The sequence below is a fragment of the Anguilla rostrata genome, chromosome 4 (assembly GCF_018555375.3).
Source record: "Anguilla rostrata isolate EN2019 chromosome 4, ASM1855537v3, whole genome shotgun sequence".
Taxonomy (NCBI): domain Eukaryota; kingdom Metazoa; phylum Chordata; class Actinopteri; order Anguilliformes; family Anguillidae; genus Anguilla; species Anguilla rostrata.
Genome location: NC_057936.1, coordinates 51,979,172 through 52,001,271, shown reverse-complemented (window position 1 = coordinate 52,001,271; position 22,100 = coordinate 51,979,172). Strand labels below are relative to the sequence as shown.

At 37.2% G+C, this 22,100-nt stretch overlaps 1 protein-coding gene across 3 annotated transcripts in view; it reads right to left on the bottom strand.

Annotated features, from left to right (window-relative positions):
- neto1l (neuropilin (NRP) and tolloid (TLL)-like 1, like) overlaps window positions 1-22,100 on the bottom strand; it is a 68,578-nt gene that overhangs the window by 45,253 nt on the left and 1,225 nt on the right. For all 3 annotated transcript variants that reach the window (XM_064333138.1, XM_064333137.1, XM_064333136.1), the window contains exons 2-4: window positions 21,442-21,495; window positions 21,054-21,188; window positions 19,521-19,769 (exon numbers count right to left, since the gene is read on the bottom strand). In XM_064333138.1, the coding sequence (XP_064189208.1) occupies window positions 19,521-19,769; window positions 21,054-21,188; window positions 21,442-21,495 (438 nt within the window). The remainder of the gene's footprint in view (window positions 1-19,520; window positions 19,770-21,053; window positions 21,189-21,441; window positions 21,496-22,100) is intronic.

The following is a 22,100-nucleotide window of genomic DNA, read 5'->3' as shown; positions in this document are numbered from 1 at the left end:
AATGTATCATTTGCACTAATGACATGACTTATGACATACAAATCCTTGAATTGCATACATCTTGGTTCCTGTTTGAGTGTTCTCATTAATAACCTGCAGCAGTAAGATTGTTGTTGGAAAGTCACTTCCCTACTAGCCAGTACACAGTGGCCCACTAGCAGCCTGCAGTAAGTACATCTGTTGGTCTGCTGGTATTTTGTGAACCGCCATTGCACTGGTCTGCTAGCAGTCAGTTCAGGTGAGACAGCTGAGAGGAGGACCAAATGTAAAGGGAATAATGAATACGCCTGCTGCTAGGAGACCACTTGTGAATATTTGAAAAAGTGCTGGCAGGCCCAATTGGTGCTTGCTTGTTAGGTAAGTTGCAGAAGCAAAAGCACCTCTCAGATTAATTCAGCCATAACCCCTGTGATCCTAAAAACAGTAACTCATAGGGTAAAATCCAGCGTTGTTCTAGTAAATTAGATTAAGCAGGACATGCAGCTCTTTTGTTGTTGAGGCCTGTGGGAGCAGTCACACGGAACTCTATTAAGTAAAATTCACATTTAGCTAATTTCTATGCCTTCCCCTGTAATGGTTAATTGAGAGGTGACTAGACTTCAGAAAAACAAGGCAAATTAGCCAGCTAGCTAGCTCTTGTGAATGGGAAACTTGCCATAAATGTAGTAAAATAGGGTTTACATACAAGTTAAAATACAATAAATGGATTTAACAGGACTAATTTTATTTTAACTTTTTTGAGATGGTGGTCATCATTCATCTTCAATGCCAGCCACTTCCGTCAACAAGTGAATAAGCAGAATGCAACAGTGCTGACCATGTGACCATGCCATTTTACAGAAAGCGAAATCCTTAGGGGACAGTGGCATGATATTTCTTTCTTTGACATGAAAATGATTATTTATAACTGTTCTACCAACACAATATAAACCACCCATTTTTAGACTACAACTATAAAATGCACATGGTGTGATTGTTAAGATAATGTGAACAGAAATAAACAAACACAAACAGCCCAAAGGCCTTTGTTCACCCAAGCTGTAGCATGCTTTTTTGGGTAATGCATCTCAGCATGCAGCAAATGGTTTTTGTTACGTAATGTCACATTCATTTCGGTAGCCATTATAAGGACTAAACATTTAAGGACAAAACATTTAAGTGTTTGTACTTGGCTCTAACCACACAATGTGTATTATGCCTAAGGAGGTCAATACATATTCTCTTATTCACAAATCAAATGAAAATGCAACTGTGCACATCTTGCAGTCCTAGCAATTGAAACATCTGTTTTCATCATGTTTTGCTAAGGTGTGTGAAATGATTTTGTCCAACTCTGCAACAAGAATCAAAAAGATTAAATCAGCATTGCTGCTTAGATGCAATCCACTTGATATGACTGAATTTATGAAATATCTGCAGGATAAAAACCTGCTTGGCCAATAGACAATTTTTCCATCAGGACAAGACCAAGACCCACTTGGGTCTTTAATATTTAATTGTAAAAATCAAATTGTCAAATTTCAAAACTGATTCATGGCGTACACCATGAATTCAGTTGAAATTCTAATTGTGAAATAATTCATACACTAGCTTCCACAAATTAAATGATATGTCACTCTATAATCCAGTGCATGACATTTGTTGATGATTCCTTTTATTACTCTAGAAATAAAGAAAAATGATGGTTAAGCTTTAAATATTTGCAGTGACACATCATGTATACATTTTAACAGCACTGATAGTGAAGCATAAAATCAATGATTACAGCACTGAGCTTAAGAGGTTGGTTTGTTAAAGGCAATTAGTATCTTGATTTTATATGCAGCAACAGTACTGTTATGAGGAAACTGAAAGATGTGAATATACATACATATACATACACTTTAATATTTCAGAATCACACTAAATAATCCTGAGAAAAGTCTATTTTTCTTTTTTTTCACAAATGGCATAATTTTTCCAGTACATTACATCTGTGCTGAGTTATTTCACTCCTATGTCTAAGAATCCATTGCTTCTTATGGATTATTGAAATGACTGTTGGAACATTCTGGCATCTGTAGGAGGTGTCTGAAGGAGACTTTGTATCGGTGGCGAAAGCCTGTACACTGGAAGAGGGTGTTTGCTGGAGCTGCAGAGAGCTGTTTTACACAGCAGGCTTGCTGCAGTGGGTGAAGCTGGGCAGGAGCAAGGGAAGCGACGGCCTGCGGTGACTGTGCCTGTGCAGAGGGACTGGGGGGACAACAAGGACACGCTGCTGCTCTGGAGAAGGTGGAGAGAAGCTCAGCTGTGCCAAGGAACCATCTGCAACCTCAGCTAAAACAGCTGAGAGATCAATAGCCATGTGGGGATGCAGCTAACCGTGTGTGTGTGTGCGTGTGTGTGTGCTTATGTATGTGTGTGTACTATATACAACAGTTGATGATTAAGCAATAAAAAAAATGTAAGAAATAATACCAATTGTATTTACTTTTAGGGCAGATTGAATAAAACTGTAGTAGACACAGTCATGATTAAAATTAATATATTTCTTTCCTATCATCTTGAAGTTGTTTTACAATGCTGCCAATGATTACATTAATATTGGCATATCCTTCAAAGGATATCAAGCTCATTCATTGCTATAAATGTTGACATTTCATTTAGTTTTCACTAGCGTCTTCATGATTTGAACAGCCAGAAAAAAAGTCTCTCTGGGCAGCCTTCACTCAGGGCTGGGGCAAAGTCCAAAAAGCATTCCTGTGATGCTGCACCGATATCATCTTCATGCTGACTCCAGTGCATTCTACTGATGTGCTTTTTCGCACCCTGCGCACGTATTACCGGATGACAAGAGACAGAACTGAGAGAACTGCTCGGCTGTCCTGTTAAGCAACCGCTTTCAGATCAGAGAGATACCACACCAGTCTGCACTCACCCAGTATGGGACGCTTTGACTGGCTGCTGAGAAATCTGAAGGCGCTGCGTTGAACACAAAGTTTGGCTTTCTCCCTGTGGATGGCGTGACACAGGCTTTATTTGGGGGGTGGGCGGGGGGGACGGAGGATTTAGATGCTGCTCGCTCGCCGGCGTGTTGCCGCGACTCTGTTTGATTTTATTTTGAAATGATTATACAACGGAAATAGCAAGCTCTTCTAACATAAAAAAAGGCTAATTCTGGAGATGGAGAGAGGGGCATGACTGCAGGCTACAGCTTAGCATAGCAGACCCGTTCAGGCTCTCCCACTCTATCGAAATTGAAAAGAATATTTATACACCAACCTGGGGACCAGAGGTTAATGGAAGCGGTCATGCATCAATTGACTTACATAAAAATGTCCGTTGGAATAGCAGATAACTACATCCTTTTAAAAGATTTTACATTTTCTTAAATTAGTTTTTTTTTTTACAGGGAGCACACATTACTGCAAAGCTGTCATAAGAGAGACCTTTAATATAAAAAAGATGTCAGCATAATAGGATCAAATAGTCATCTTTTCAAAAGTTAAAATGAATTGTTGCCATTTTTATTTTTGGAATTGGCAGCAAGATAGCAATCTACACATTTTAAGCAGTGTACGCATACATCACACACCAACTTGCAATATCCAACTTACATGCCTAATGGATTCTTTTCAGATTCACCTTTAGGCATGACATTGAAATTGCTTTACTAATGTGTATCAGCTGGTGATGTCTGTGGATGTGTAAAGGTTTAATATATATGCATTTTTATCAAGGCAGTGTTTGGTGAGATTATAATCTGTGGTAATACGACCTGTAATAATATGGCCAGAAGATATATGTATGCAAATCTATGCAAGTGCCCTCATAGGCAGTGGACATTAAATAGCTCCTTTTATAAAACCCCACTTTATGTAAAGGAGAAGATCTGTGATGTTTTCCTAGAGCACCAGCTACCATCAGCAATTGCCAGCATCTGCAGTGCATATTCCAGCCAGCCATCATGTAGCCGTGTCTACCTGTGAGTGCAGGTGGTGTGTATGTGAGCTTGTGTGTGTCATACAACAGTACAGTATATGTGGGGGTTACTTGTGCGGACGATGAAGTTAAAAGCATGCAAGGAGTTCTCTGCCATTTTGTCATTTGAATTTTTTTGTAATTTCTTTTTTTTTTTTTTACTGTGATAGAACATCATTGGCATACTGTTCCCTTTACAGTCAGTCACCTGGCCACGCTCATTCTTAAGCAGGTAGTAACTACAGAACAATCAGTTGCTGTTAAGCCATAGGGCTCATGTGTTATTGACTAGATTTCAAGGCAATGGATCATTTTAACCAACTCTGATTGGAACAGACCATAAATAAACAGCACGATAACAGACCTGGATCAAATACGTATTTGTTTTGGATTCAAATACTTCTCTGTGTTCTGTTGATCTTGCCTGGTGTAATTTAGCCTGCCTATATGACCAGAAGGCAGGGTTTGCACTGTTTGAGAGTATTGCACTGGTTCCAATACACCAGACAAGATCAGTAAAGTGTAGACAATGCTTTGAATCCAAAACAAATGCGTGTTTGACCTATGTCTTCATGATAACCATAGCTGCACACTCTCAGAATGTGGAGAGGCTCTGTGCTATCTGTGCTCTGGTGCTTTGCTATACTGACCTGAACTGTATCACATCACTTATCTGCATAGTCAATATCATTTGTGGGAAATAGCCTGCATACTGTTCACAGTTAGACAGGGCAATTATACTGATGCATATTTCAACAGTGATGAATACCCACTGGCAAACCCCACTATTACCAGTATCGACAACATGTTGTGATGGCAGTGGAAAACGCTGATGCTTATTTTTATGTCATGTTCATTTTGGCTCATCTTTCACTGATTGTCTTACAAAACAGATTCTATAAAAATCAAGATTTAACAGTGCATTTCATGAACATCCGAAATGGTACTATCCTCAGGGTTGAAAGAGAAATTAAAAAAAGTAAATAACACAAACAAATAAGAGCAATTTTGTGAAATGAAATAAAAAAAAGAAATGCCTCATAATTTACGTATAGTAAATGCTGACTGCATCTACTCATAACATTGTGACATATAACACAGGTTAACTGAATGGCAAACCTATACAACACATTTAAAACAACTAGCCTAGTGTGATATTTATAACATTTTCATTTATAACATTTATAGCATTTTCATATCCCACTTTTGTCAGTACTGAAATAAGGGCACGGCTGAATTAATCAGTATTCAGCCTGTACGCCTTTCATCCCAGCACCTCTGGACTCCATTTTCTTTTTCCACAGTTCTATTTCTGTTATCTGATCTATTTAAAAACGTTTCCCTATCATATGCCAAAGAATGCAACGACCACCCTTTAAACTTCACCCCTTCAAACTTCAAACTCTTTTGGTTGCTGTTTTTCATTGAACATATCATCATACCCTACATGCAGTATGAGATTCATTTTTCATGATATGTTACATTTGGAGGACTGTGTGAAGGCCACTGCTTGGTGGTCAGCCAAAACCTCAACAGAGAAGGAAGAAAGATGTTACTAATTAAGTAGATTAAAACCGTTTGATTAATCAATGAAACAATTTATGAAAAATTACATTTTCTCAGCGAAAGGTGTTCTGATTGACTGCAATGTTACATAGAAAATGCAGTCAAATTCCAAGACTCTTATCATGTAGACTAGGAGGAAAATTGGGATGAGACAGATGCACAATACATCATAAACTGATGCCAGGCATTGTAATCAATTCCTGAGTCAGGCTTCCTGCGGTGTCTGATAAATAATTGGCCATCAGTACTGAAATAAATGAACCCTAATTTCTGATCTCAGGTTTCATCCCTCTCAAATTACAAAACCCATAATGGTAAACGATCCATTACATCTAGCATCTACCAAATGTTTGACAAATGGCATCACAGCTAATATCTGTATTATGTCATTATATCCGTTTAGCTACTTTCAATGGATGACAAACATTTATATTGGCTATTATTAATCATGATCAAATAACAAGCACAATGAGAATAAAAACATAATCTTCATCAAATATCCTGCAAGTGCTACATTTACCGAACACATGAGGCAGACCTGGGTCAAATACTGTATGTATTTGTTTTGGATTGAAATACTGTTCTGTGCTCTATTGATCTTGCCTGGTGTAATTGATCCTGTCTAAATGACCAGAAGGTGGGGTTTGCATTTTTTGAGAGTATTTCATTGGTCCCAATACACCAGACAAGATCAGTAAAGTGTAGAAGAGTATTTGAATTCAAAACAAGTATGTATTTGACCCAGGTCTGACTTGAGGCATTCAGACATCAGTCACACAATCTCCATATGCTTTGATTAATATAGCACAACAAAGCGTTTTTTAATTATTATTTAGCTTGCATGCTGCATAATTACAACTGCAGAAGGTGGTCATTGAATGCAAGCTAACTACTACTTACTAAATAAGACTAAAGTTCTCCTGAAGATATGCAGGATGTTGATCCTGCACACGTCCTCATTTTATTTATATTTCCAGCATTCCTTTAGAGTATCATGGGTGTTCAATTTCTTTTTTTGTAGTTCAAAACTACCTATCTCATTGTTTCAAGATTTTTTTGTATGCACAACAGCAGCATACAACTATCTGTGTTACTTCAACATGTTGATTCATGTTGATTTTTTGAGTGAAGAGTTTGAGTCTCCAAATAAAAACAGAACTTGAAAATAATGGGTAAACCATTTTGAAACTATGCAGCTATGCAGTGCTAAAAATGAGGTCACGATTTTATTCACGATAAAGCACATTAGCTAGCATTCAGTTATCAAAACAACAAAAAATGAAATGTATTATCAATCATTAACACTTCCTTATATTAATTAATGTCTGAATTTTTCAAAAGGAAAATTATGCATATGAGAGGAATTAACCGTGAACAAAGAAACTGAATGACATGGTGTTTTGGCAACCCGTGCCAAAAATTAGAGCAGCACATCAACATCAATTTAGGGCTCTACTTGAGTGAAATATGAACAGCACCTTACATTTAAAATTGCTTTCAACATATGTTCAAAACTGACAGTTGTCCTTTAATAAGTGGTACTGGGACTATGGTGCAGCAAAATTAATATTCAGAGTACTAACATCTTGGGATTCTGCATTATTATCTAACGGTTTCATTATGGTACAGACATTTCCAGTGCGCTACATTTCAGTTTTCACTGCAAATATAAATACTGTCCATTTGTGTGTGTCTGCACGGGTGTGTGTGTGAAAGAGACTGAGAGGGAGAGAGAGAGAGAGAGAGAGAGACAGAGAGACAGATAGTATGGGTATGGTTTCGTTTTGATTGGTTTGGTTAATTAAGCTTGTGAAACAGAAAATTGGATGGATGGGACAGCAGTGCGCACATAATTCAGAGGGTTGGCTATCCTGTGTAGAAATGAACATGCATGAGCAGCACAGTTCTTTACAAGCCCTAGGTCCCAGTGCTTTTCCTTTTGGGAGCATTTGCCCACACACAAGACGTGGTAGCGTAATTTAATCTTCAGACCTATTAACTGGTCAGGGGCCAAAGAGAAAATGGTCCATAGCACTGCGGTTGGATGTTGCCACAGTGTTCCAGGAACAGAATTTAAAAATTTTTTTTTTTACTTCGTGCACAAGTTGCTTAATATATGTGTTTGGAAATTTCAGTGTAAATAATGATCATGGCTCATGTTAATTGTGAACATGGGTATGCTTTTGTGTAATTTTGTTAAATGCTATATGATACAACATGCCACCAGCATCACTGCAATGTTTTATTCAGATCTGCTATGCTTATGTACAGATATAAGGGCAACAGGTCAATATTCATTAAATGTAATAAAAACCAAACAGGAAAGATTGACAGAAAATACCACATAAATATTTAGAAAAAAGGAGAACATTATAATATAATAAATTCAGCAACTGTGGCTTTTTTAAATAGAATACACGTAAATTATTACTGGCTTCCAGGAAGGTCCAAATGGCATTAATTAAGCACAACAAAAACCCCTGAGAAATCTATGTTCGCCAGTGATTCCCCAGTGCACATGATATGCAGAAACTAAAGGTATTACAGCAGCATTTCTTAAAAGTGTGAGCAATAATAACCGCCCATCTGTCTACCATTAATAATTTGTCAATTAGTTTTATTAATAGTCGAATTGTGAATGACTAATCATATGATATGTTGTATATGAAAAGATTTCCCAAATAAGAACACTGTAGGAACTCGTACAAAATCTTACAACAGAAACAAGCGCCTGAGCCTGAAGCACCGATATAGTGTGCTGATATTGCTATTTTGTGGGACCAAAGTGAGAAAACCAAGTACACAAAAATACACATAAAACATACCCATACAGAAAGTACACCCCAATTTAACCACTGTGACTATATGAACGCCGTTTTCACTCTTGTGTTTTTAGTGTGTGGGGTTGGAAAACTACAGTCCAAGATAACTATCGAGAGTCACAAACAACAGCATGGAGCTTGTATTAATTTTGTCTTCTGTGGGCAAGCCGCAAAGCTCCTACAGTATATGCTTTGATTTAAGAAGAGATTATAAAAAAATAAATCCCTTCAATAATCTCAAACCCAATCACTACTAACATGCTAAAACACATTACTGACACACGTAAAGGAAATCCTGGCCACAATAGGACTGAAAGGCAGTGTATCACTGGTCCTCCTCACTGGTAGGATGGGAAAGTAAGGAAATGTCTGATAAAAAATGGCCAAGTTCATCAAACGTATGCAAAACCGGTGTTATAAACTTTTAATTGGGTTGAGCTATGAGCTGCATTTGTCTTTATTCCACGTCCGAAGAGTTGCACATCCCTCTACATTCCCTTAAATGCTTTCCCCATTAATCAGATAAATGATAAATTAACACTGAGTTGTACCTCACACCTATTTTACTGTATTATTAGAGAATAAATTTGATAGCTATTCTGCACCAATGTTCAAAAGATCAGAAAAGTCTGGCCAAATTTAATAAGGCCCCAGCCAGACTGGGCAGTGTGCCATCATGATTATGAGTGAACTACAGCCTCCTCCAGACGTTACAAGAGATTTCATTTCCTCCAGGATAGTTGCAGGATTTCAGAGCAAATGTTTGTAGCTCCAGCACTGTACTCCACTTCAAATTTTTCCTGTTCATCAGACAGGTTAAGAAATTTTTAGGAGTCATCATACAACGAGCAAATCATAAATGATGGCTGCAAATGCTATCGGCATAGAAATCCATGGCTACCTTTTTGGAATTCTTCCTAATTTGCAGCTGGCAGAAAGGATGCAATGCAGACTGGATTTGCAATTAGACTATACAAAATAAACTGCATACATACTGCATGAAACTAGACTGTCCCGATGTGGTAAACTACACAACTATGGCAGGCAGATTAGTTGCATGTAAATAAAATCTTATCAACACTTTGAAAATCAACATTGCACAGTATGAAAGTATTTATTCTGATGCCTATATTACATGTTGTGTAGCATGTATTATGTTATCTTGTTGTCAAAAGCCATTTTGCTTTCCTTTGCATCAGAAATCCCCCTTAAGCACATAAATTGAAGCAGAAACATACATGAGACCAGAAAAGTAACCAACATGAAAATAGAAAGATGTTCTCCCCTGAGTACCTTCCACAATAATGAAAAAACAATAATAATGATAAAAAATAAAAGCCAAAATGAAAAAATATATATTTTTGTTAAAGGAATGCTAGCCTGTCATTTTGCAAACAGCACAGATTTTGCTATGGTCCTTCACATTCAGTTTAGTTCCATTTGAAAGAACTGAACAGCACAATTCTAATTTCCATACTATATATAGGCCTATATTCTGTACAGCACGTTACATCTCATATCTGTATCTTTAAAAATATATACGGGCAAATATGACCCATCCAGCACAGCAGAACAGACAGAGATTTAGTAAAATAAAGCAAATTAATACAATTAAACCTGTGGGGATACTACTGTAAATATAACTATCCTGATCATACTGAATACAGGATGCAAGTAAATATTATTACTGAACACATAGCTGGCACTTTATGGGGCATAGAAAAAATGAGGTGCTTCTAATGGCAAACAAGAACTCATTGGGCACAATGGATTAGAATGGATCGGTCTGAAGGTTGAAATCTTCCTTTTCCGAAGCAGGAGGATGACTCTCCAAAAAATAAGATACAAGCATGAACTGGCACTTTACTCATTTCTGAATAATTAGCATGGGAAGAAAGATACAAACGATAAAAACATATAAAAAGTCACAATCCGTAAAGGTTTATGATGAAAGGTTTATGATTAACCAAGTGCGTACTTCTCCCTTGAGCTAAGACTCACAGTAGACAAGCAAGAGCATGTTCTCTGCTGAATGGAACCTTTCATTTGCTGGGTTAGGTAAAGTAACATATGAACTCCCTTACAGCTGCAGAGGGTGTGCCTGCACTGCTAATACAGCTCATCCCTTAACTAAACACGCAACACAAAAAAACCTTTCAATCAGGAGATCAACTGCCTTCGCATCAGTCCCAGCAGAAATACTGTACTTACTAATTACAAGAGGGCCCCTTGTAAGAAATGGAATTAGGAAACTTCAATAAAGGGTTTGGAGAAATTTGAGAACAAAATGAAAGTATATCAATATTGAAGTATATCTTATATTTCACAGTTCCGAGCTTACCACTGAAAACGGGATTCTTATAACAGTAAATATAAGTGTCTATACAGTATATCACAGCATTGGTAGCTAGGTACATATTGTTTGGGCCTGGCAAATATTGTACCACTGGCAGTCTAGAATGCTTGGATGCTGTGTGTGCCCTGTTCTGTTTTAGAGATGTTTTCAGTAGCAAGCTCTCAGAACTATGACAAATAAGATATACTTCAATATTGACATGCAGTTAGCTGATAAAACAACCCAACATAACAATAGGTACACAAAAAAGGAAAGCAAGCAGCTTTATAGATCTACTCTATCTCTTTGGAATATTAGATTGTTCTGCATATACTGCAAGGTACCATATAGGCATTATATCCTATGTATCCACCTACACAATAAATGCATGATTTTTTATAAATGTTGCAAAATTCATAACGAGAAAATGCACATGAAGCCAGTTGCTATATCCAGGCAACTAGCTCTTCAAATATTCAGTGATGCGTGAAAATTTCTAAAGACTATTCCAGAAAATGCATATTGGAAGAGCACATTTTCATTATGTAAAAGTCCTGTTAAGGTTTTAAATGCGAAAGTTCATGAGAATATGGCTACATTTAAGACATTGAGGATATTTTAACAGTTCTGAGGTAGTTTTCTTATTTTCAGCTTTTCATAAGTTTCTCAAAAAACATTCTACAGTAGTTCTCCTTTAATTCAATACAACCTGGCCTGAAACTATAACTTAAAAAACATTGCAGGAAGTGGCTGGATGAGTCCTTGACCAGCTTGGCTCCACTGGATCGTGCCAAACATCTCTGGCTGATAGCATTACTTTAGGAAATTAGATTAGAGCTGAGCATGACTTGGATGTGCAAGGTATACTTGCATTTATCATTGGCACATTGCATTCAGGGTTAAAACTAAACACTTTTTTAGAGAAAGGGGCTAAATGCAGAGGTGCCAAATAAAAACATAAAAAAAATATCTATAGCTCTCAGGTGGGCAGTGCAAGCTTTCATATGCAGACTCACTACAAAATTACGATGGAAAAATGTCCAGCACCCAGCATGAATATTAACGTAAAATCTAAATCCACAACGGCAAATCAGCCTACTCTGGAGCTTTAAGTTGTAGGCTACACATTATTATGCAATGTCAATAAGTCTGTAAATAACAAAACAACTTTCACTAAATACAAATTATTGAGACAGCATTAATAATTATTTTTCCTGGATATTCTAGCAAAATATATAGGCTACATGTAAATACACTACAAGAACAGATCTGCTGGGGACAGGAGCAGAATGAAAACATACAAACAGTAGTAAAAGAAAATATGGTGTTCTGAAATTTGAAAGTCCACTGTCTTTGCTATACACATAGACCAATAGCTACATGCAGGTATCTTGATAAAATATACAGCATGCTTCCTCTGATCTGTGATTGGTCTAATTTACTTAATACAATTATTGAATGTGTAAATACATCTGCTGGAGAAATAAACAAGCTTTTATATTTTTATATTTTAACCAACGGTGCTACGGAGGACTTCCTAAATTGTAGATTACCTGAAGAAAAAATCTTAAATGCGTGTTCGTATGCAATTAGTATGTCAGCAGATACTGGTGTTTTTAGACAGTGAAAAGTATTTTCTTTTTCCACTTTGGACTTGGTTTTGAAGATTCATCTCATGAAGTCCACACTAATGCCTCAGGCATGTGTTTCATCCCATGTCTCTGTTTCGTCCAAGTATTAGCCTGCAGCCCATGTAAGCTGCTGTCAATGTCTTGCAGTCAAGCAACATTCCCTGTTGTGCCTCTTCACAAATAAAATTCAAGTTGTAAGGCTTTAGGTTCTTTTCAGCACCAAAACATGTACTTTGCTTTTTTTCCATAGCCGCCCAAAGCAGAACTCAAGGTCAGTCCCACAAGGGGCACCTTACGAGCACCATGAAACTGGATTTCTCATTGTTTTGTCATGGGATATCTGGGTAAGCACCCTCAGACCCAAACAAACAAATTTCTTCAGATCCATGAAATTTGTATAGCTGTGAAATGTAAGAACATCTCCCATCATTAAATGCTTCAAATTGGGCTAGTCAAGAGAATAGGTTATTTTTTTCTCCACACATGCAGTTCAGGTCTATGCCACAATTCTAGTAAGGAGGGTAAAAAAATAAAATAAAAGTAATATAAATCTTCATAAAGCTCATGAAAAAATAAAAGCATACATAAAAAAATGCTGCAAAAGACAGCTGGAAGAGCTTTTTGGCAGTACTCAGCTAACATGGAGCAGCAACTTGGGATTTCAATCTGCAACACTGATAAGGCTCACAGGCCTAGTTTGTTTCGCAAGATTTTAGTACAAATTTTCATCTCATAAATTAACAAGGTGAAGGTTGGACACAGTTCATTTTGCACCATGACTGATTATGTGATTATGGTATCTCCTGCCAAATATAAAAATGTCACCAACTCCGTCTTCCAGTGATGCAGTAAAACTTCCAAGAACTTAAATGTCAGAACAAAATAAATTTGCCCATTCAGTGACTTTAAAGAAACTTGTGAAGCTGATAAATTGCTTCAACCCCTGCCAAATCAATTGTTGGTGAGGTATAGCTAGTGAGTGAGGGTGGCTTCCATTAGTTCAATTTCCCAACTTCTTATAAAACATTACCATAAAACATAACATAACATAACATTATGACGAGAACAGGCCATTCAGCTCAACAATGCTCGCAATGTTCTTACCAAAAGTGTTTTCCTACCATTAAAGTGGTGAATGATTCTACAAATATGAATCTCCCTCAATTCAATCTCATGGAAAGTGAGCTCCATAATGTTCGGGAGAAAGACATTGTTTTGTCCTTGATTTGGTTCTGTACTCTGCAATACTAGATTTGTAATGAAACAAGCCACATATGGACAAAGAACAGATTTTCAGCTTAGCATTTATTAAAGGGAATTTGTATACATTCTGGTTTTACCTTGGAGAAATTACAACACTTTTTATACAGCACATAGTCCCCCCATTTCAGAGCACCATAATGTTTGGGACAAATGGCTTCACAAGTGTTTCTAATTAGTCAGGTGTATTCAATTGCTTTCATAGTGCAGGTATAAGAGAGCTTTAAGTATCTAGTCTTTATATGATTGCCTTTGAAGTCAACAGACCAGAGTCATGCCAATGAAAGTCAAGGAAGCCATTATGAGGCTGAAAAATAAGAAAAAACTGTCAGAGACATAGGCCAAACCTTCGGCTTACCGAAATGAATTGTTTAGAACCTAGTAGTCCAAGAAGGCCTCTACAGTTGATGATGGAAAAATTCCTCCAATAATGAAGAAAAACTCCCAAACACCTGCCTGACAGATAAAAAAGACTCTTCAGGAGGCAGGCATGGATGTGTCAGTGACTGCTGTCCACAGATAACTTCACAAACAGAACTACAGAAGCTACAATGCAAGATGCAAACTATTCGTTAACCGCAAAATAGGGTGGCCTTTAAGAAGTGCAATACCTAAAAGAGTCAGCAAAAAGCAAAAAGTCCTGGAAAAGGGTCTTGTGGACAGATGAAACCAAGACTGACTTGTGTCAAAATGATGGCAAGAGAAATCTGTGGAGGCCAAAAGGGAACTGCCCAAGATCCAAAGAACCCCCCCTCATCTGTGAAACATAGTGGTGGGGGTGTTATAGTTTTGACATGTATGGCTGCCACAGGTACTGGCTCACTTTTTTTGACTGATGATGCAACAGAATAAATTCTGAAGTGTACAGAAACATCTTATCTGCATCAATTTCAAGCAAATCCCTTCAAACTGATTAGATGGCGCTCCATCCTACAGCAAAAAATTGATCACAGACATACTTCTAAAGCAACAAAGGAATTTTTCAAAGGCAAAAAACTGGAAAACTATTGACTGGTCATATCACTCACCAGATCTTAATTCAACTGAATGTGCAACATGCATTATGTCCCAAACATTATGGTGCCCTGAAAAGGGGGGACTATGTAGCCTATAACCAGTGCTGTAATTTCTATATGGTGAAACCAAAGTGTATAGACATACCCTTAAATACAAGCTGAGATGTGCAATTTACCCACATGTAAATGTTTGATTGCAAAACTCTGGAGTCCAGAGGCAAATAGAGAAAAATATGAAATATGTCTTTTTCCCAAACACCATAAAGCTCAATGTATTATGCACTGAGGGATGGAACACCATTCTTCCAAAAGATATTCCCTCATTTGATGTTTTGATGATGGTGGTGGACGGTCCAAAATCTCTCATAGATGTTCAATTGGGTTGAGATCTGGACACTGCGAAGGCCACAGCATATGGTTCACATCATCATACTCAACAAACCATTCAGTTACCCCTCATGTCCTGTGGATGGAGGAATTATAAGAATTGTAAGAGACCACTCCCATCAGGATTGAAATATTTCATCACCGGATAAAGGTGATCACTCAGAATAACTTTTTATATAGATTTGCAATGACCCTTCCCTCTAAGGGCATAAGTGGACCCAAACCATGCCAGGAAAATGCCTCCCACAGCATAACAGCGACTGGACCCCCTCACTGTCGGGGTCAAGCATTCAGGCCTGCACCATTACCTTGGTGTATGTGCACTCACCCACTTGTAAAGAATATAGTGAAGGATGACTCATCTGACCTTATCACTTTTATCCACATCTCTGTAGACCATTGCCAATGGTTACTGCACCACTGATCTCACAAATTGTGAGATCATCGCAATGAGGGGTTTATGCACTGCAACCCTTCTAGAATATCCCTCTCGATGGAGACAGACTGTTCTGGCAGACAAAGTTTGATCACATCCTGCGTTGACATTCTCAGTCACCTGAGAAAGAGTTGCTCTTCTGTTATTCCTAACATATCGCACTAGTGCACAAGCATCACGGTCATCGAATGTACACTTTCGACCACAATTTCCGACCCTATTATGTCTTTCCCATAGATCTAAATGCAGATGTCACTTTAGTCACTGTTCCTATTGAAACACTAGCCAGTTGAGCTTCAGTCTTTGTGACTGAAGCTCCTGTCATACGTGCCCCAATAATGAACGTTCTTTCAAAGTTACTTAGGTATTTCCTCTTGCCATCATGATCTGAAATCAAGGTCAGCTGGGCCCGCTCAGAATTTTTCTACATGCCACAGGGCACAAGAGGATGTACATTTTTTAAATTGCATCATGCAGTACATGTTTAAACAAAGAATGAAATACTTCCCCAAACAAGTGAAAAAGTCAATGGTAAAACATATAAATGAATAAAAGTAAGCATTGTTATCTAAGGTCTGTTATCTATGTCTTCTTATTATCAAGGTGCATTTCAGGGATGTGGGAACTGAAAAAGTAATATATTTCCCAAACAACCAAAAAATGTTTTTTAGCAATTAATAATATGCTGAAATGGATACTTACTCCTACAGCTACTTATTGATCCTGCTGGTTATTTCTCATTTCAAAAATCCAAGAAATGGACTTGCATAATGTTAAAGTTTAGTATGTGTGCAATTTTGTAATTATATAATTCCATTTATGTGTTACCTTAGTCTGAAATGTATAAAATATTTTGCATTACAATACAAACAAGTTTCTTTTCAGAATGGGATAAATAGCATGAGAAAAGCAGACCCAGGAACATTGCCATTTTTGTTTATGACTGTGAACATTACAATTCCTCTTACACCCAATAAGATGTTAACGGATGTGTGAAAAAAGTTAGCATCTTGCCATGCATCACCACTTTATCACAGAGAGAAAAGGGGTAACAAGGTCAGAAGACCCCAGAGAAGGGGTGTTACACAGGTGTGAGAGGAGGAGATTGGGGCATGGTGGATGGGGGTGGGGTTGGCGCAATCCTTAGACAGTAAACTAGCCCTCAACATCCAGGAAAAAGCAGCCAGATTTCACATACAACTCGGTGACACAAAACCAGACACACAAGTCACAAGAGGTTTACAAGCTAAAATGGGGCCCGGCTCGGCCAATGAAGGGATGTGCGGGTGGATGCAGAAATGGTAGCACCTGGTACTGGTTTGTATACAGAGCTGAAAAAAGACTTGTGGGTTTGAGATGACATTTATGAAAGTGCATTATTCCAGGTGATCATATTTTGACTGTGATGAAGGCCTCTGCCCCTGCAAAATGCATCCTTCTGCCTGAGCTAAGAGCAGAGTGCTTAGTGTGTGCCACCAATTGGTTACCAGTGCTCATTAGATTACAAAACAGCATGTGTAAGCCAGGATGTTGCATTTTTTCACAGTATGAAGAAACGCTGTTTTGACTGAGTGAATTGATATTAAATACTTGATTGCATTTGAAAATAGATTTTGGGGGGAAAAAACTCAAATCAACCTGATACTCACACTGCTGGCAAATCAGAATGAATGTATTTCTGTTTGTTTATTACAGTGTTGAATGAGGAATCAGGATGGTCTCCTGCTCAATCGAGTTGCTCAAATTGGAGGGGAAAATTACAATAAATTACTACTACTGTATTGTAAACTCATGACAGTGTAAGATTGGAGAGATTTCCTTATTTGTCGCTTTAAATGGATTTTCCAATTATAAAATATATCACATGTACTGTACATACTGCATGCAACTTCTGGAAAAGACTGCTGGAATCACTTCTCTGCTAGTGTAACAGTTCCAACACTCCAGCACTAACCTAGATTATGTCTGTGTGCATTCACAATAATTACTAGGTATTGCTGTATTAGAGCCATGCTACTTTACATGCCATTACATTAACATTCAATTATGACATAAGCCACATGTTTTAGCCGGATATTGACAGCATGTAGACTGTGTTCACCCCTATCTGTAATAAGAATAATATGGCTAAATTAAGTCATTTGAGTAAACAATAGAAAGCTGCAATATTTAGACAACATAAATAGCTAACTTTAGCAGCACAGGAGTGCCCTGAGGTCATGACAGATTTGTTTTTGAGCACATCCAAACTAATTATACCAAGATTACAAGATATGATTTGCAATCGCTGAGTTTAAAAGAGGTCGAAGAGGAAATTTGTTCCACCTAAGGTGCTTTTATCCCTAGGAGAGCAGAATTTCATAATACGCCTTTTCCTTTTTTTGATGAACAGCAACACAAGCAGGAAGGCGCAGAAATGTATTTCCACTGATTTAATGCATGTTCTTTCTCATTGGTGTGGTTCTTTCAGCTATTGTACCCTCAGTATGCCTTACCAATGTCAAGAAATGCAGACAGTGCCTTATCTATAATGCTAGATTTTCTGAAGATCTTCTGGGGTTAACTCCTTGATTACGTACAAATAATTTTCAAAAAATTACTTAAGACACATACGTTATGAGTGACTCATCAGCAGTATGGGAGGAAATCAAACTTCAGGGAGGGACAGACCACTCTCTAAGACCATGCAAGCACATTTCCTGTAATAGTATTTCATAAAATGTCTCATATATTCTGCCCTCCTTTCATGAATAGGTCCTATTCCCATCTCTCTTCAGGAAACCATTACACAAAGGATCTACATAAAATGTTCAACAGCAAGTCTATAAAAGATGCTGGGTTATTAAAGTTTCAATCAATCTGCTCCTTTGCTAGCTAATTTGGCATAGCCTGCCAGGTACTCTGTAACCTCCTGAGACCCAGCAAAAAAAGTTTAAAATTTAAATTTTTGACAGGATGCATCGCGGTGGGGGGTAGCTACTGTACTGTAGCAAAATTTGCTTTCTTTCTATAGTTTTTTATTTTATATTTATATGACTCTGTCATGAGAATTGTGTTACATACACTACAACTGTACTATGAATCTATTATATTTACCATTACAGTAGTCAACTCCATTACGAAATGCTATAACATCTGAGTGTAAGAAATCACAGTTAAATCCTGGTAAGGCACAGGAAGGTATCATAAATCCTCCAATGGAACAATGGGAAACCAGCCAAACCACAATGCTAATGAACCGTGGTAAAACTACAAACTACATCAGGTTAAAATACGACAGAAGGCATTGCTTTGCCATTCTGATCATCATCTTGTCTCTGTGGAGCCAGGAAACCTCAAGACACACCCATTAAACATATCGTATGGTCTTCCTGGTGGCATCCCAGCCTTCACATTATTCCATAACACTATGCAATAGTTCCAAACGCACATGAAACAAAAATGCTTCTCTACTCATGAGAACTGAAAAAAACTACTTAGTTGATAACATTATAAATGGAGTTTCTTGTTCTAAAAAGTTACACAGCCTATTCATATCACCATATAGATCCCAGGAGGACCCCTAAGCTTCAAGCACTCCTGGGGGAAAAGGGTCAATACCTATGGCATTTTTCTGATTACACAATCTGACCGTGCACTGCCCACCTTCTCTATAGAACCAGCTTCAAGAAATTAAAGTAGCTGCCTTAAAGCATGCCACTCAGCAGCTACTTAACTGCTGACTGACTCAGCTATCAATCATAAATGTGTTGGAAAGCACAAACTGGAGCAAGTGCTCTGAGAGTGATGAGACTTATTTTTGTTGCAATGCGCAGAGCACCCTTAAAAATTCAAAATATGAATGTTGTGACAGTGTCTGTAAATTTAATATCTTTATATATCGTAATTTGGCATAACCATTTCCACAAACTAGTAGGCATGGAAACACAATAATTCTGACAAGGGTGAATTTGAACATAGTCAATCTATCTAAACTGCAAGCCTTCAATTTAATACAAGCATCAAGTTCGTAAATGTATCAAAGTTCCAAAAATAGCTAATGCACTGAGGAATACATGTGAGGCAAAATGGCACCATTATTTTGAAAAAACTGAAGTTTTCTTTTACCTGCAGTGAAGTTATATCTTGCGGAAAATCCTATAGCTTCCAATTCTCCATCAGCGACAAATTTTATCCAAAGGTATCTGCCACTGGATCTGATGTAGGGTGGACTTTGTTGGCCACAGTAGCGTCCAATTATTGGAGAGAAGCCAAATGGCCCATCCCGAACTTCAATATGGTCAAATTTGCATTCCCATGAAGGTTCTATTGAATACGTTTCATCAAAGTAGAGATCAATACACTGTCTTGGTGGAGCTACAAGAAACAATCACAAAGAATCAAGTGATTAGCAGTTTTTGTTGTTGTAGTTTAAATCTGGCACTTCTTTGTCATGTGGTATGCAATTTAGTTTCCTGAAATTGAATGTGTGTTCATTTGCAAACTATGCATTTCATTATAAAATAGACTACATTTCTTCAAAAGATACAGGAAAATCACTAAAAGACTCAATTACAAAAGACAAAGAATGTGATTTAACCCTCTCAAATGCAGTTTGTTCTTAACTTTAACTTTAACACCCAGTTCAAGCAAGCCTAAGTGTTATTATATAAAGCAGAAAGAGTAAACTGCTAAGCAGTCTGATTCATTAAGATACTTCAGTTCATAAGAGTTTCTTTTCTGATTTGTAGAATTACTGAAATTTCAAGGCTTTCACGCATTTAAAATCAATCAATGCCAACATTTTAGTGCATTTTCTTTCACCGTGATTTGTGTGTTTATATTAACTTTTCAACCATATACTGTGATTATAGCAAGGAGTTCACTGTTTAGAAATTTAAATAGAATAAATACATTATGTTTAGAATTATGATTTTTCGAAAGACTAAACTGATTATTTTGTAATCTTGTTATGATGTAGCTAGCCTAATGGTTTCCACAGATAAATCTAATGTGATTTCTTAAGTTAATTAAAAAGACTAAAGATGTAATTTGCTTTATAATTCCATTTACTCTAAAGGACTGACAATAAACTATGAAATGACTACTCTCGTAAAATATACTGTATTACAACTACATTCAGTAAAACATAATCATTTGGAAATGCTATAGGGATATTATGAATCATCAGAGGCCAGTATTCACTAAATCAGTAAATACCTCATATCATCCATTTATCTCATTTATTGTTTTATGTCATTTTGTACTTATTTTTTAAACAAAGACAACAATTTAAGGGACACTATTAACTGAAAAGTGTTAGATATATACCAGTCACTTAACCCATTTTATAGTATATTGGTGTCCTAGTATAGTAAAGCATTTGTTCTGATTAAGCTTTCAACATAGCTAATACATTGTAGTTAACAGTAGATAGCTAATACATTGTAGATAACTGCAAAAATCTGTAGGCAAGTTGAAGAGTAGATGTAAATGTTATGTAAATGTTATGAAAAGTCTGAATTGTCAGCCTCAAGTCTGAATTGTCAGCCTCATTCCTCATGAAGGCATTACTTCATGCATAGAAAAATCGCTTCACAGTGCTGAATGTTTTAAATCCCCCACACAGCTACCCCCCGCCCCCCCTTTCAAGTTATTTACCTTCAAGAATGTAAATGCACTCTCGCTCTGGTGGGTATTTGTTGGGGTAATTTGGAGAAGTGAATAGGCCTCCTTCTGGTTCTTTGACCCAGGTTCCACATTGACCTGCTGGTTGGACTCCTGAATTGTTTTTCACTGAAACACAGTTACAGCTTGGAATGAATAGCATATCTGATAAGAAACGGCAGCAGAATTAAATGACAAAGGTTACTAAATTAATGAGAAGTCCGTGGACAAAAGTGTATGCGAATACAGACAGCTCAATATTAAGGTTCGCAATTATTCAATTAGGCCTATTTATTGGAAGAATAAAGAAAAAAAAAACTTGTCTTGAGCAAAGCAGGAACATAAAAGAGCAATACGGTTTTAAAATGGACAAATGCATTACCTTGTTCCTTCTTTGTTGCACCAGACAACCCAAGTATGATGAGACTTGCAACAACTGCAAAAAATTAAATTAATTAATAAATATACGGAGAGGCAAAAGGAGTATTTATCCTGTCATAGAGGACAAGAACTGAAACTGATAAAGCGAACACCAATGTACGTACAGGTAGGCTATAGTTTATTATAACATGACTCTTTCTTTGATTTGACATAAACTCATTTCCTTTGTTACTGTATTAGCCTTTAATCGGAAGTCAGTCCATATATGAATTCATTTCAGATGCATTCATGACAGCATTTCAAAAGGCGTCAATATACTGCACTCGCAAGGCGAATTAGACACTTACCGACTGACAGTAAAATACTACCGCACTGAAGAGTTTAACCCTATTTTCTCACACAATTTCGAGATTTAAGGAAAACAAACTGACCAAATACTTACGTTTGCTGTTACAACTCATGACAAAAATAAAGACGTTTTAGTGTTGCTACATCTTTTGGATTGACATTAGGCTACATGGACCCCGCACTCCGCGGCTTTTTTTCCGGTGGCTTTGTTGAAATCAGCATGCAGCATACATTCGTTAAATTGATCAAGCCGGTGGCGTCCATATTCGTACATCAAGTTAAGCAACTTCGTAAGTACGCCCAAGATTTTAT